The sequence below is a fragment of the Furipterus horrens genome, unplaced genomic scaffold, assembly GCF_987537825.1.
Source record: "Furipterus horrens unplaced genomic scaffold, mFurHor1.1.pri manual_scaffold_12, whole genome shotgun sequence".
In the NCBI taxonomy this organism is placed as follows: Eukaryota; Metazoa; Chordata; class Mammalia; order Chiroptera; family Furipteridae; genus Furipterus; species Furipterus horrens.
This window is the reverse complement of record NW_028327182.1, coordinates 71,127,534-71,143,093: the sequence shown is the minus strand read 5'-3', so window position 1 is coordinate 71,143,093 and position 15,560 is coordinate 71,127,534. Positions and strand designations below refer to the sequence as shown.

The 15,560-nt window shown below is 38.9% G+C and overlaps 1 protein-coding gene across 1 annotated transcript in view; it reads left to right on the top strand.

Moving 5' to 3' along the window:
- TUBGCP3 (tubulin gamma complex component 3) overlaps nucleotides 1-15,560 on the top strand; it is a 118,750-nt gene that overhangs the window by 88,508 nt on the left and 14,682 nt on the right. The window contains exons 17-19 of the mRNA XM_090258319.1: nucleotides 1,885-2,020; nucleotides 14,419-14,507; nucleotides 14,640-14,771. Coding sequence (XP_090114445.1) covers nucleotides 1,885-2,020; nucleotides 14,419-14,507; nucleotides 14,640-14,771 — 357 coding nt within the window. The remainder of the gene's footprint in view (nucleotides 1-1,884; nucleotides 2,021-14,418; nucleotides 14,508-14,639; nucleotides 14,772-15,560) is intronic.

Genomic DNA, 15,560 nt, shown 5'->3' with positions numbered 1-15,560 from the left:
GAAAATGGATTTTCTACTTTTTCTCTGGTTAATTTACATATTATCTATTCCTTTTCTATCCTCATTAATTGAGATTGTCATTTTTGTACAGAATTTAGTTATAGGTACATATATTAGTTACATAATTACATATTATATAACATGTAATTTTAGCTTTTTATTAACTGCGAAAAAGAATGTGGAAAGGTTATCTTTAATCTTCTCTTTTTGACAGTGGGCAAGATAAAATCCAGTTATTCCTGTCATTGATCCCTGGGGTGTTAGATGAGGTGTCAGAAGCTTATATGTTTAATTTTATCTGAACTTTATTCTATAGTAGGCAATGAACAGAAAGAACATATACAAAGCAAAACTAAAATGTTGGAAGATGTTTTCCTCTACAGAAATGCAGTGGAACATGAGTGTCTTCCTCTTTAACAGTTAATATTTCTAGAGAATTGTTATTAAACTGAATTTTTGTAAATCAGGTCACTTTAACTGTACCCTGGGAGCTTGGTACTTGAAGGAGCCCTATAAGATATCATTGTATAGCAAAGAATCCTTTAATTCATCTGTAAAGTTATTTAATTTAGTCACCCTTCATGTAAATAATTGCTAGAATGTTCGTAGTTGGTATTTGAGTTCCTTCAAAGTAGCTGCTAATCCTGTTTAAACATATAAACGTCAGTATTGAGCACCTACCAAATCTGGCACAAAGAAAGTCATACAGAAGAATAAACAGATATTCCTTCTAACAGGTGAACAGTGCCAAGAATACAGGGCAAGGTAAAACATTCTACAATTAAATGCTAAAATTGTAACGGTCAAGCAGTAAATGTTCTAAGTCTCTGACAGAGAAATTGGTGAGACCAGGGAAAGGTGTGGCCTTTGTCCTTGAGGGACAGGTTGGATTTGGGCAGAAGAGAAAGATGGACTAAGGCATAGGCCGGTAATGTGAGTCAAGGCCTAAGGGCATGACCAAACAAAGCTGTGCTCAAGACTGAGAAGCAGACTCTGCAGGAGCGGAACTAGACCTGCTGCTGAGTGCACAGGCCCTGCTTTGACCGGTTATTTTCAGTAACGTGTATATGGATTCTCGGTAAATGAGGTCACTCTAAATGTGCTTCAGGCATTATAAAGGGATGAAAATGTGTCAGAAGAGTGACTAAAATCTTCAGAAAACCCTGTTACCTTTATGCATGGGACATACTTACACTAGAAAATTATTTATGGATTATTTGACCTTAAATTTAATTGAGTTATCTGTGTTTTTATTTGCTAAATCTGGGCACTGTAGGAGGGAAGTGGGAATAGAAAGCAGACCTTGCCCAGTTCCTCCCTATAGGGCTCATCACCCCTGGTTGTGAAACTGCTATCTATTTGCGGTGAAATGGTCCTCAAAAGCAACAAGTACATGTGTTAAAATAAGTTAGAGGCCTCTTTTGAGAGTAGAGATTCTCCTAGGCCCTCCTTCCCTGAGATTCACTACCCTCACACATTCTTCAGGGTTAGGGTAGAAAACACTGCTTTACATTTGGACTTGTGAAGATTTCACATTTTAGACCAGGATTAGGCTAGGTTTAAAAATCCCAGTACACCATTTACTAGCTGTGTGACCTTACTTAGGCCTCAGTCTCCCTATTGGTAAAATTGGCATTAAAATATCTACCTTCTATTATTATGGATTTACTTGGCATGCTGCTTAGCACATAAAAAATCAGTTGTTACATAATAATACTTTCCTAAAATGGACCATATTAGTTGCTTACATATTACTTAGAATCTACTGGAATTGATTGTGTGTTCTCTGGCTTCTTTGTTAAAAAAAGGAAAAATTACTGAGCTCTATACTGGGAGAATCCGTATGTCACAGAATTCTATTGACCTGTCTTTTGTTCTTTATAGGTGTTTACTCGAGAATGTATGAGCCACTACCTAAGAGTATTTAACTTCCTTTGGAGGGCTAAGCGGATGGAATATATCCTTACTGACATACGAAAGGGACATATGTGCAATGCAAAGCTCCTGAGAAACATGCCAGGTAAACCTCTCAGAAGGTAGTTTCGGTGGCCATGTGTCACAGCTGGTGTGTGCTTACCAGCAGCTTAGCAAAAATGAAACTTCACTTAAAAGTAATTGAACTGAAAAGTGATTCATTATTGTGCTTTTGGATTAAGCTTTTGTGATAAGGTTCATTTGTAATATTGCTTATCTTGGCTTCAGTGCAACTTGGAAAAAAAATGGACTCAAGTTAGAGTTTTTGGACCATTAAGTTTATTTTAGAATTACATTATTTTTCACTGTAGTACTCATATGTGTACTTCAGTTTTTTTTTTTGTTTCTTTTTAATTACTATTAAGGAAATAAAACTTTAAAAAAATCACTGGCTCATTTACCATTTATTTAGTGTTTTAATTAATGTCTGGGAATTGCTTTGATGTCTTGTTTTGGTTCATAAACCACGAGATGGAAATATTTTATATTATTTTTACAATTTTAAAGCTATAGTAAAAATTCTCATGTCAGATAGTCAAAGTTTATTTTAATGTTACAAATATTGAATGATTTCAATTATGAATAATTTTGAAATCTTTATATTGAATTTGAATTTGTTTAAAACCTTTGAGAAAATATTTCAAGAAGTATGTCTCTAAAGAAGAACTAAACTATTATACTCTTAATTATTTAATTGGTGGAAGTATAATAATTGTTTAAAAAGGAGCAGTTGTTTGAAGAAAGGTGTACGTGATCTTTGCTTGCTTCCTAGGTCAAAAATCCCAAAAATCCGGAACAATGGTACCCCAGAAGCCTGGGAGTCTTAGAAGGCACCTGTCTGTGTGTTGACAAACAGAATTGGCAGTTTTTACTTAGTGTCCATGTTTTCTCTGTTCCCAGCAGGTCTTTTCCAGTAGATCATGGTAGTCATGCTTTTGACCTAGCTTCCTCTGGATACATTTTATAGAAAATTAATCATAGGGATCCTCTGAAATAGCTGAGAAGGAAGTGAGGGGGACATCTTCTTTTAAATACTGTAATGGTTGTGAACAGTAAATACTGCCTTCAACATCCCCATTCTAGTCAATGTGGGTTGACTAACATGTGGGTGCCTCTTGGAAGGAGACAGGAGGAGGAGTCAGTTGTGGAGAGAACCTCACGCTGTCCTCCGGCTCTGCTCCTGTTAACTCTTCCCCGTTATCTCATGATCCTCTCTCATGGTGTGTCACAGGATTACTCACTTATTTCACTGGCTGTGCACTTGCAAGTCATTCAGTTTGCCTGCAATTCTCATTCTCTGCATTTTTAATACTGTTGAGTAGAGTAGTTCTTAGCTGTCACTTCTCTGTGCCAGCATCTTTCTTATTGTCTGATTTAGATCAATGTGATGCAAATACTTTGTCATTGTATCACTCTTCTTGTTTCAAAATAAGCATCAGTAATATGTTTAGCCCTGGGATATCTGAGCTCTGTAACAATTTTAAATATTAGTTGGTTGTGATACATTGTTCTGACTTGAATATCAACTTAGCTATGTCTATATGAAGTGGCTTTTCTCTTATATTGAATAATCAGCAATGAGTTTTGTTTTCTACCTGAAGATAACTAATACATTTGTTTGATTAATTTTCTGTCATTAATTTTCTATTTTTATTTTTATTTTATTTTATTTTTTAAAGATTTTATTTATTTATTTTTAGAGAGAGGCTAAGGGAGGGAGAAAGGGAGAGAAACATCAATGTGTGGTTGCCTCTCACATGCCCCAACTGGGGACCTGGCCTGCAACCAAGGCACATGCCCCGACTGGGAATCGAACCAGTGGCCCTTTGGTTTGCAGGCCGGTGCTCAATCCACTGAGCCACAACAGCTAGGGCTAAAGTATTTTTAATAGTGTATTTCCTTGTGTATACGTATTTTTTGTCATTGTTGAACATTTTTTTTTTTACTTCTTTTACACTAATTTAAATACTGCCATAAGTTTTTTGTAAATATATATTTTATAAATCTCTGAATATTTCTTTAGAATAGATAAATTGGAAATGGAATTGCTGGGTTAACAGATATGAATTTTAATTTTCCTTTATATGCTAATATTTAGTGTTTATATTTTAACTGTCAGTACATGCTGTTTACTTTCAGGAAGGCTGCACAGCTCTCACTGCTTGAAAGTTGTCTGCACAGCTATTACATTCAAACAAATTGTCAGTTTGACAGGTGAAAATGGCAGTTCATTTCAGTTTTTTAAATGCTTTTAAAATTATTGATCAGTGTAAACACTTCCTCCTCCTCCTCACCCTTATTCTTCTCCTCCCCCGCCCCTCTTTCTTCAGGAAAATAATGTTTTTTGTCTTTGTTTCTTTTGGGGTGTGATGTTCTTACCTTTAGTAAATAAGAAAGTGTTTTAAAGTTGTTAGTGGCCAGGCAAGTTAATACAGAGAAATCAACCAGGTAGTTAGTCTTGTTAATACAGCAAATTTAGAAATGTCCCACCAACCATCTATCTGAGGAAAAATATAAAAATGATTCTATAGAGTGCTTCTGTAAACAATTTTTGGAGTTTTATACATATGTACAGTGTGTATAGGGGATTTGGTCATATGTACAATATCAATAATTGTCACCGTAGGAATCATTTTAAATAATATTCATAAAAATAAGTGGGTTGGAGTAAATAGTTACCCTTGCAAATGATATGTTTATGGCAGGGGTTTTGATAATGGTCTACCAAGATGTTTATACCCTTTTTTATGTATTTGCCATTCAGTTGAACAAAAAACAATTGTTGATACTAAAATGTTTTAGATTCTTTCCAGTGGTGTGGAATTTTTTTCTGTTAGATTCAGTTTATCTAAAAAGTATCCCTATTATTGGAAACTAAGCTTGTATTTCAAGTAACATTTAACAAAATGAAGTAGACAGATATAGGTGAGTTTGTATTCTTTCTCAACCTTTGTATATTGGGGGAAGGGAGTGAATGGAGTGAATGGAGTACCCCTTCCCCAAAAGAGTGGTATTAAAATAATCTCCTTTTTGGACCTTATTAGAAATAAAATTGAACATGGTGGGGGTGAGAGAGGTGGTCATCTCCCTTGTAAGTGACATGTTGGTATGGGATTGTTACGGCATTTTGCTATTTTAATTGACAGCTATTTTTCATTCTCAGTGATTATTAATGATGCATCTTCTAATTGACAGTGTTCCATACAGAGTAAGATAGCTTAAAGATGAACAGACACTTTTTTCTTTAAAAAGTTTCCTTTTGTCTCTCGCATTTTTGTATGTGTGGACAAGTAGTAAGTAGTTCTGAATAATGATACATTTGTAAGATGCTCTCCCTGCTGGACTCTAAAGCTGAGGCTTAAGTTTGTCTGCACAGATCCTGGGTTGCATTTTCCGTGTTAGTCCCGACTCCACCAGCATCGAGCTGTGACCTCAAGCTGATTTTCTAATCTTCTGCCTCAGTTTCCTCATTTGGGGGATGGGGGTGATGATAGCACTCACCTCCTAGGGTTATTAGAATTAAAGCTGTGTAAAGTAGCTAGAGCAGCGCTGCCTCAGGAGAGCACTATGTGTACAGTCATTGCTACTTGCCTCGTGATACAGTAGACACCAGATGATGTCTGCAGAAGGACCTTCACCATGAGTAGAGACACTGAACACAGGTGATGTGGAAAATCCTGGTTCTCACCAATGTCCTCTGAATCCGTAGCCTGGAGAAATAAATGAGATGGGCAATTTGATGAAGTCAGTTTTATTTTATTTATTTATTTTTTATTAATGTGTTTTATTGATTATAATATTACATTTGTGCCAATTTCCCTTCCCTCTGCTCCCCTCCACCCGGTGGCCCCCCTCCCTCCAGTTGTCCCCCCCTTTTAGATCATGTCCATTAGTTGTGCATACAGTTCTTCTCAACCTCTCTCTGTCTATTCCATTCCCTCCTACCATGATCCTTAATTCCTATATCATCCCCCTCCCTCTCCCCATTCCCCCTCCCTGTTGACCTCCCCCCAATATGTTCCCTGTACCTATAGTTCTTTTTCCACTCTCGTTGCCTGTTTAGTTTGCCTTTGTTTCAATTCCCTAGCTTCTGTTGTTTCTTGTGATGCAGTTTTCATTTTAGATTTCATTGTCTTGATCCTCCTTTTTCTAAACCAGTCCCTTTAACATCTCATATAACAGTGGTTTGGATCTAATGAACTCTTTCAGTTTTATTTTGTCCTGGAAACACTTTCTCTGTCCTTCTATTCTGAAAGACAATTTCGCTGGATAGAGTATTCGTGGTTGTAGGTTTTGGATTTTCATTACTTTGAATATTTCTTGCCAGTCCCTTCTTGCCTTCAGGGTCTCCCTTGAGAAGTCAGCTGATAGTCTAATTGGGACCCCTTTGTACATAATTCTTTTCTTCTCTCTTGCTGCTTTTAAGATTCTCTATCTTTAATTTTTGACATTTTGATTATAATGTGTCTTGGAGTGGTTCTCCCTGGGTCCAGTTTTTTTGGAACTCTCTGTGCTTCCTGGACCTGTAAGTCTATTTCCTTCCCCAAGTCTGGGAAGTTCTCCTTTATTATATTTTCACTCAATTTTTCAAGTTCTAGTTCATCTTCCTCGCTCTCTGGCAAACCAATGATTCTTATGTTGGGCCTTTTATAGCTGTCCCAGAGGTTTCTGATCCTCTCATCGTTGCTTCCCATTTCCTCTCGCTGCATTAGTTGACTGCTTGTTCCTTCTCCATATTCCGGTTTGTTGAAATGAACTCTGGATTTTATTTCCTCACCATCTGTCTCGTATGTGGTTTTGTTCCTTTCGTTATGAGTGTTTTTCGCTTCTTTCTCATCTTTTTCCAGATCTTTTGTGAATTCTGTAAGCCACCTGATAACAATGGCCCAGAACTGAGCATCTGACAGGTTTCTTATCTGTTCATCTGTCAGGTTCTCCATCTGTTGCCTGGTGAGCTGTGCCACCGGGATTTCTATACTTGTCTGCCTCATTTTGACAGATGCGTTTTGTTTTCTTGGGCCGGCTGTCGGGGGCAGTGCCTGTGTACTCGTAATGACCCAGCGACCGGCGCCCTTTGGCAGCCTTTCTTGCTGTGCCGTGGTGCTTTGTCGTCACAAGCCAGCGACTGGTGCCTGTCCGCGACCTATTTCGCAGCCCTGTGGCGCTTTCTTTGGGGGCGGGGGTCCAAGATGGATTCACACAGTTATTCCGCTAGGAGACCAGGATCCGTCCTCCCGCCCCCCTGGGCCTCACTGTTCAAGGCGATGTGGTGGCTGCTTTCCCTAGCGTTGGGGTCGCGAACTGCCGGGGGTTCGACTGCAGCCGGGATTGTTCTCCCTGCCGTTGTCCCAGGTGCGACCGCAAACAGCACCGCCCCCTTTCGCTCGTCCTACCTGCCCAAAGAGCGCCGCTGGTTTATAACTTCATATGTTGGGCTTCCGTGTAGTTTTATTTTCTGGAATTTCTAGTTATCCTTTGTTTTGAAGTAGTTGTATTCCTCTCTAGTTGTAGAGGGAGACCTAGCGCGTCCGTCTAAGCCTCCATCTTGGCCGGAAGTCTCTGATGAAGTCAGTTTTAAACATGGTAACCTCAATTATAAATATAGGTTGAAGGAAGTGATTATGAAATTATGAAGAAAATGTTTGAGGGTATTTTAAAACAAGAAACTTTTATAATTTCTAACCACACTCAATGCTGTTTATGGTACATCTCACATGAGCAGATTCTTCTGATTGAAGATACCTAAACCACATGGTCAAGCCCTGTAGGAGCCATTTGTGTTTTTAAATCAAAGTTGAAGTTCTTTCAACAACCTTTAGAGGGCAGTAAAGAATTACTTATGACTAATACTTAAATAAACTAAAGTGAAGAGCTGGTTGTTTTCGATGTTGTAAATAAAACTGTCTATTGTTAAGTTAGCTTAGTGGGAGATTTACTGTATTTGTGTAATTATAGGACCTCAGTGCAAATGTTGCCTTTGCTTTAGGGATTCTTAAGAGTTATATAGTTATTTGTGGTCAAGTATATAAACACAAGTTCTTATATTTTAACCTTGTTTTAAATATATTTTCAGGATGCTGGGTAAAGAGATTCAGAGGGTGTTTCAGGTATAAGTTGTTAAATTGTATTTTTTAGGAATTAAAGGATCCATTTATACCTTGTAAATTTATTCTGCTTATGAATTGTTTTCATAGTCAGTGAGATATTTCCAAAATACAGTATGTAGTGTTTGACTAATTTCTCATATAGGGAAGAGAAAGAATTGTATTATAGGGATTTCAGACTTTTATTACGTGGATTATTTTATCAGATTTCTTTTCCACAAGCAGTGTCCTCATAGCAGCAGCCTCAGGCTTTATTTTGGGAGAATGCCATAAAGATGCTGTGCTCATTTTAGACACACAAAAAGATGATTTTTCAAGACAGAAAACATATTATTTGGTAGTACTTTAAGGCCATAAAAGAAAACAACACATTTTTACATTGTTAAATTTGCCTTGGTCATGGAAACCTTTTGAAAAGGTTGTGAATTTAAATAGTCAAGACATAGGTGAATGCCAACTATCTGCTTCAATTTTGAGGATCTAAATCACTCATTCAGTAAATAATTATTAAGGGCCTGCTTTGTGCTGCCTCTCTTGGTACCCAGTGACAGATAGGATAAACAGGGTCCCTGTGGTCAAGAAGCGTCTTGCCTATTAGGGCAAATGTACATTTAAACAAGAACTTACAATACACTGTGAAACGTTGTTTGGCTTGGAAAAGATTGAGTGTTATGGGAATACAAAAAGCGGACACCTGACAGATGTGGGTGGCATAAAAAAGACTTTCCCAGAGGTGGTGGCACCCAAGTTGGCATCTAGAAAGGAGAACACATTAGTCAAGGGTGTGGGAGTAGAAGGTAGGTCAGTGATCTGTCAGAACAGCATTTTCAGGAAGAGGGTGAGGTGGGTGGGGCAGGAGTGCTAAGCAGAGACCTCGAAAGCTGTTAGTTTGATTTCAGTGGCAGTGGGAGCCATGGAAGGGTTAGGCCTGACATGCTTGGATTTGTGTTTTCTTAAAACTCCTCTGGCATCACTGAGAAAACTGGATCCGCAGAGCGAGAATGGAGGTCAGCACACCAATCAGTTGTGATAATGTGTGAGGAATGGCATTGGCCTTGGTGAGCACAGCAGCTCTGGGGTTGGGGTGAGTGGATGGACCTGAGAGAGACGTGAGAGGCAGGGCTTGGTGCTTGTGTGCAGAGGTGAGCAGTATGGTGGCAGCCTGGTCTCTAGCTGGAGGAGCCGGTGGGTGGTGGTGTCATTCATCAGTCCGGGGAGTGCTGTAGGAAGAGGATGTTTCAGGGTAATGCTTCCATTTCAGCTACATTAATTTCAGATGTTTTTAAGGACATACACCGTACATTTGCTTAGATTGACCTGAAGCCCAAGACATCCAAACTGGAGATAAAGGCTTTAGATGTAATTAACTTTAGATGATACTTGAAGCCATGGAATTAACGAGCTTACCTAGAAATAGATCAAGAAGAGAAGTCTTGAAGTAGAGAGCAATGGGATAGGCCCTCCTAAGGGAGATGAGGAGAAACCACCAGACAGGTGGCAGAGGAATGGAAGGAATAGTTTCACTGAAACCAAATGGAGAAGGATTTCAAGGAGTAGGAAAGATGAAATATGGCCACAGCTGCAAGAAGTCAACTAAGGCTGAGAACTGTCCTGTTGTTTGAGGGTGACTTTGGCTAGTGCTGACCAGTCATGTCCACTTGGCAGTTAGAGGGTGGCAGGGGTAAGGAAGGGAAGGCAACGGGCAGTAGTCACTCATGTACAAAAAAACTTAACGGCTGCAGAGTTTTGTTTGTTTAAAAGGTGGTTTTAAATGTTGATGGGAAGAAGGAAGTAAAGGTTGATGAATCCTAGAAGGAAAGCAAGAGAAGAAGAGGACACTGCAGCACAGAGGTGGGGCTGGGATTAGCTTTAAAGCTGTGCTGCTGGTGAGTTTGTGGGCTTGGTGGCCAGAGGGTGGGTGAAGAAATTCCCACCTGACAGCTGCTTTTCCTTGTAACCTGTGAGGGAGAGTAGAGAGAGGTGGCGGATCAGAGTCCACGACAGCAAGAGCTGAAACAGCTATTTCAGAGCAAGAGGGAGAAAATGAAGGATTTCTCAGCACCATGGAGGATTAGCTGAGGTTGGGTGCCATGAATTTTAGGTTGACACCAACATTACATGATAGTTCTTTTTTTTTTTTTTTTTGGTAAATATTTTTGTTTGTGGTCATTCATTTGCATTTTCATTTCCAAATGTGGCTGACATTAAAGACTCTAGATGACTAATCAATAGGGGAGAAACTGTACACTCATGTAATTCAGAGATTATAAAACAATTAATGAATTAATCACTACATGTCTATTTATCTATTTGTCTTAATGCCAAAAGAAAAGTTCTGGTTTACAAAGGAGTTCAAAAATGAAATGGAAAAAAATCTTGGTAGAAACTGCTACTGAAAACCAGTGTAATGACTTGATATCTAAGTAGTGCTGGTTTTTATGCTTCTGAAATAAGTATAGGGTTCCCCCAGATATAGTACTGAGAGTTGTCTAGTTAACATTTTCATAAGTCATCTGTCAGGAGTGTATGAATAGATCTACAGTTTTGTCAGTGATGTTAAACTTTCTCTGGTAGAAAAATGTCAAGATGGCTAAGTGTAAACTGCATTGTTGTTCACAAGGCTGAAAAAATAAGTTGACGGCATTCACTGTGAATATGTGCCAAGCAATGCATTTTAGGAATATTCAGAGTGCCCTAGAGGATATATTCAGAGACACTGAATAGCAAAGTGAGACCGGACTGTCATTATGTTTGGTATGTAAAGACATTACTCAGTTTGTTTCCCTATGAAAAATTGTACCAGAATTCTGTGATAAAACTAAGAAAATTTTTTTAAAAAGCCTTCCACAAATGATATCTAGATTCTTTTATGTAACTTTGTCACACTATAAAGAAATCAAATCACACTCTAGAAATATCTTTTTTTAAGTATATTTTATTGATTATGTTGTTACAGTAGTTCCAATTTTTTTCCCCTTTGCTCCCCTCTTAACCAGTAACTCCCTTCCCTCCAGCAATTCCACCCCACTTAGTTCATGTCCATGGGTCGTGCATATAAGTTCTTTGGCTTCACCCTTTCCTATATTATTATTAACTTCCCCCATCTATTTTGTACCAACCGATTATAATTCTTAATCCCTGCCCATATCCCCATTTCTCCCCCTTCCCACTCCCAGCTGATAACCCTCCAAATGATCCCCATACCTATGATTCTGTTCCTATTCTGGTTTGCTTAGTTGGATTTTGTTTTTACTTTTTAGATTTAGTTGTTGATAGTTGTGAGTTTGTTGTCGTTTTAGTGTTCATAGCTTTGATCTTCTTTTTCTTAAGTAAGTCCCTTTGACATTTCATATAATAATGGCTTGGTGAGGGTGAACTCTTTTAGCTTCACATTGTCTGGGAAGCACTTCATCTGCCCTTCCATTCTAAATGATAGCTTTGCTGGATAGAGTAATCTTGGTTGTAGGTTGCTTTTAATCACATTGAATACTTCTTGCCAGTCCCTTCTTGCCTGGAAAGTGTCTTTTGAGAAATCAGCTGATAGTCTTATAGACATCCCTTTGTAGGCAACTCTATGCTTCTCTCTTGCTGCTTTTAAGATTTTCTCTTTATCTTTCACCTTTGGCATTTTAATCATGATGTGTCTTGGTGTGGTCCCCTCTGGGTCCAACTCACCCGGGACTCTCCGTGCTTCCTGGACTTGTATGTCTATTTCCTTCACCAAATTTGGGGAGTTTTTCTCCATTATTTTTTTACATAAGTTTTCAATTTCTTGCTCTTCCTCTTCTTCTTCTGGCACTCCCATGATTCGAAGGTTGGCACGTTTAAAGTTGTTCCAGAGGTTCCCAAGCCTCTCCTCATTTTTTTCAATTCTTGTTTCCTCATTCTGTACTGATTGACTTTTTTCCTTATGTTTCAAATCATTGATTTGAACCCTGGTTTTCTTCCCTTCACCATTGGTTTTGTGTGCATTTTCCTTCGTTTCACTTAGCATAGCTTTCACTTCTTTTCTTATGCGTCTGCCATACTCAAGCATATTTGTCAAGTCTGTGAGCATCTTTATCATCAGTGTTTGAAACTCTGCATCTGTTAAGTTGGCTGTCTCCTCATCTGTTATGTTGGCTATCTCCTCGTCGCTTAGTTCTCCCACTGGAACCTTGATCCATTCCCCCTTTTGGGCCATACTACGCTATCTCCTCAACTTGACAGGCTCCTGTGTTTGTTTGCCTCTGTTTGTTAGGTAGAGCTGTCGCTCCTGTTACATTGGAAGGGGCAGAGCCTTAGGTGTTTGTCAGTACAGAGTGATCCATTTCACCACTGTTGTGGTGCTGTATGTGAGGGAGGGGTCTGAGAGGGAACAATGCCACCCGCTCAGCACTCGCTCCTTTTCCAGGCACTTCTTCCACTTCTGTATGGGACTGGCACCCCTCTAGCTGTTGCCCTGGCCTTCACTCCCAGAGTGTGTGGGTCTTTGGATGTTCTAGGACCATGGGGGCCCTTTAAACAAGTGCACTCTGCTGAGAGACCGGCAGTTTCTGCCCCCACCCCAACCCCCACTAGTTTGCACAGTCAGAAGCAATGAAGCTTTATTTTCCACAGTGCTGGAACTGTGAGCTGTGCAGTCTGGTGCTGGGAGCACTCCCCAGGTGTCCCTCCTGACTTTTTAAAATGTGTGACTGAGCTTTCTGCCAGCCTGCCACTGTCACCACTGCTGCCACCACAATACTGTGTCCTCTCTGCCTTGGCCCCTCCCCTTCTACCTGTCTGGATGAGTATTTCTTCTTTATATCTTTGTTGGACTTCCATGCAGTTTGATTTTCTGGAACATCTGGTTGTCTCTAGTTTTGAGGTAGTTGTTTTCCTTCTTAGTTGTGGAGGGAGACACAGCGTGTCTGTCTACGCCTCCATCTTGGCTGGAAGTCACCCAGAAAGATCTTGAGGACCAGTATGTGTTGTGCACACCTGCATACATGTTGAGTGTTTTAAATATATGCAGACACCACTCCAGAGAGATTGCCTGGCTTTAGGGGGGACGATCTAAATAGAAAAGGTAGTTGCTATAGAAATGGTAGTAAATGGTAGTTACTTCCCTGAGAAGCTTACTTAAACCATGATATGATGACTATCACTTAAAAGAGCATTTCATTATGCTCTTTTACATTGAAAGTAATTTTGGTTAAATAGGCTATGAGTATTAGACTAGAAATATTAGCCCCATTTGATAGTTTCAGTAGAAAAAAGTCCATTTTTCATTCTAGGCTTATGAAGCTTATAGTCTGTATTTTAGAAGAGTATTGACCATATTCATGGATTACATATTTCTGATGGTGTGGAAGACATCAGGTGTATTTGGAGCACATGCTAATATTTTGAGGTGGCCATGCTGTTTCTTTCCTTGTTAAATGGTGTATGTTAAACCAGGCCAGCAAAATCCCCAGTGCCACTTAATTCTTAAATGCAGAAAGGAGTATTTCTTAAAGTGCATATTGTGATTTATTTTTTCATACCTGTTTATATATTTTACTTCCACATCGCTCTCTTAAGAAGGGACAAGAATGGTTTTTCAAATGACTGCGTGCAGTAACAAGATTTATCTAGGTAACTAATTAATTCAAGGCATTTGGAGTGGTAACAAGACTATGTCAGGTCTGACCCATATTAAAATCTCTTTGTAGTCCTTCCATTAATGGAGCCATCTCTGATTGAACCCTCATGTACAATAGTGTCACATCATACTCTGGTAGAGTCTTTGAACAAAAAAATTAAAAATGCGAGCAGAGATCGGCTGCTCCATGGTGACCTTCAAGCCTTTTGATGGTTTTATAATCTCGTAAAGAATAGAAGCAGAGTCTGGGCTCAGGCTCATCTCCCTGCAAGGTTCATGTTTCTCTCAGGTGACAAGGTCACATTTGGGTCCTTAAGGAAATGTCACTTTTGTTTCCAAATAGTTAGGGAATAGTAAGTGTTTCATGCACAGTGGGCAGACTAATTGTAAAGAAGCCATACAATTGAGCTTACGTTTATTCAAGATATTGCGTTATTATAAGATAAAATTTTTCTATTTAATTTTCAAATGCAATTATTTTGTTTTATGCCATTCTTTATTAGGTCCTTAGATTCTGTAAAGTAATATAATGCTACTTGATGAGATAGCTAAATCTTTATTTAGCTTGAACAGCACAGAAATTGATTATGAAAAAGTTGTTTCTTATTTTAAGGGGTCAGAAGTTAAAGCTAGTGATTTTTTTTAAATTGCAGCTATATAGGAGGGAGAGCATTGTGTTGATTTTACGTGTGTTTCCCTGTGGTGTCTAACAGCAGTTCTTTGGCTCTCTTGCAGAGTTCTCTGGGGTGCTGCATCACTGTCACATTCTGGCATCTGAGATGGTTCATTTCATTCATCAAATGCAGTATTACATTACATTTGAGGTATGTTCAAATCATTTGTTGATTTTAGTTTAAATAATTCATGTCTTATGACTTTGTATGGTGTTACGTATAAAAGACACTATAGGAGGAAGAACACAACCTTATCCCTATGTTTTGCATTGTTGTTCCTAGGTTCTGGAATGTTCTTGGGATGAACTTTGGAACAAAGTGCAGCAGGCCCAAGATTTGGACCACATCATTGCGGCACACGAGGTGTTCTTGGATACCATCATCTCCCGGTGTCTCCTGGACACTGATTCCAGGGTAAGGCTGCTGTGTAGTTTAGAGACAAGAAGCAGAAATAATCATATTCTTCTTTTTGTGGGTTCCTATCAAATGGAGAATCTTAGAAATTGCCTGATGCCCAGATTAGTAGTGATTAAGACAATTTTATTAATAGTGTTATGTTCAAGGTGCACTGTTTCTGAACAGAATTGAAATAATAGTGCTGAAACAAGAAAGTGCTCTAAAATGGATGTCAAAATAGTAAAGAATATGATAATGCCCATTCATTTCCTAGGTGTAATACTGTCCTCCTGTGGTTGTTCAAAAGAGAACAAGTAATCATGAGTGATGGCTTTGATTTGTGGAGGGGTGATAATGTGGACAAAATAAACTAACAAAAGCAGTGTAAAAACAAAACGATCCAGAAGAATGGTGTGAGAAAATGCAGGCTCTCCTGGCTCTAAGTTCGTTTTTTTAATCTGGGGATAATGGTCTTCTCTATGTTTTGCCTTCAGTATGTCAGCATCTGGCTGCATGAGTTAGAAAGCAGGCTGTTTTTCTAGATAAAGCTTAAGCATTTCCAGGCCCTACGCTTTTGTGCTAACATTCATTTCCTTTAGACCCCTATTCTAAGAGGTGCGTATTCTATGTGGTTAGTCTGCCAGAAGTTTTGATTTTAAGTGTGGGGAAACAGGGAACACCTTGTTTACACTTGAACAAATATATTGTGAAACAGGAGGCAAAATTTTAAGTGCATTTTAACATTAAATGTGCAACTTCAAAGAAATTTCAGGCTTGCAGAGGGCTGCTTACTACTAAACCTCCACT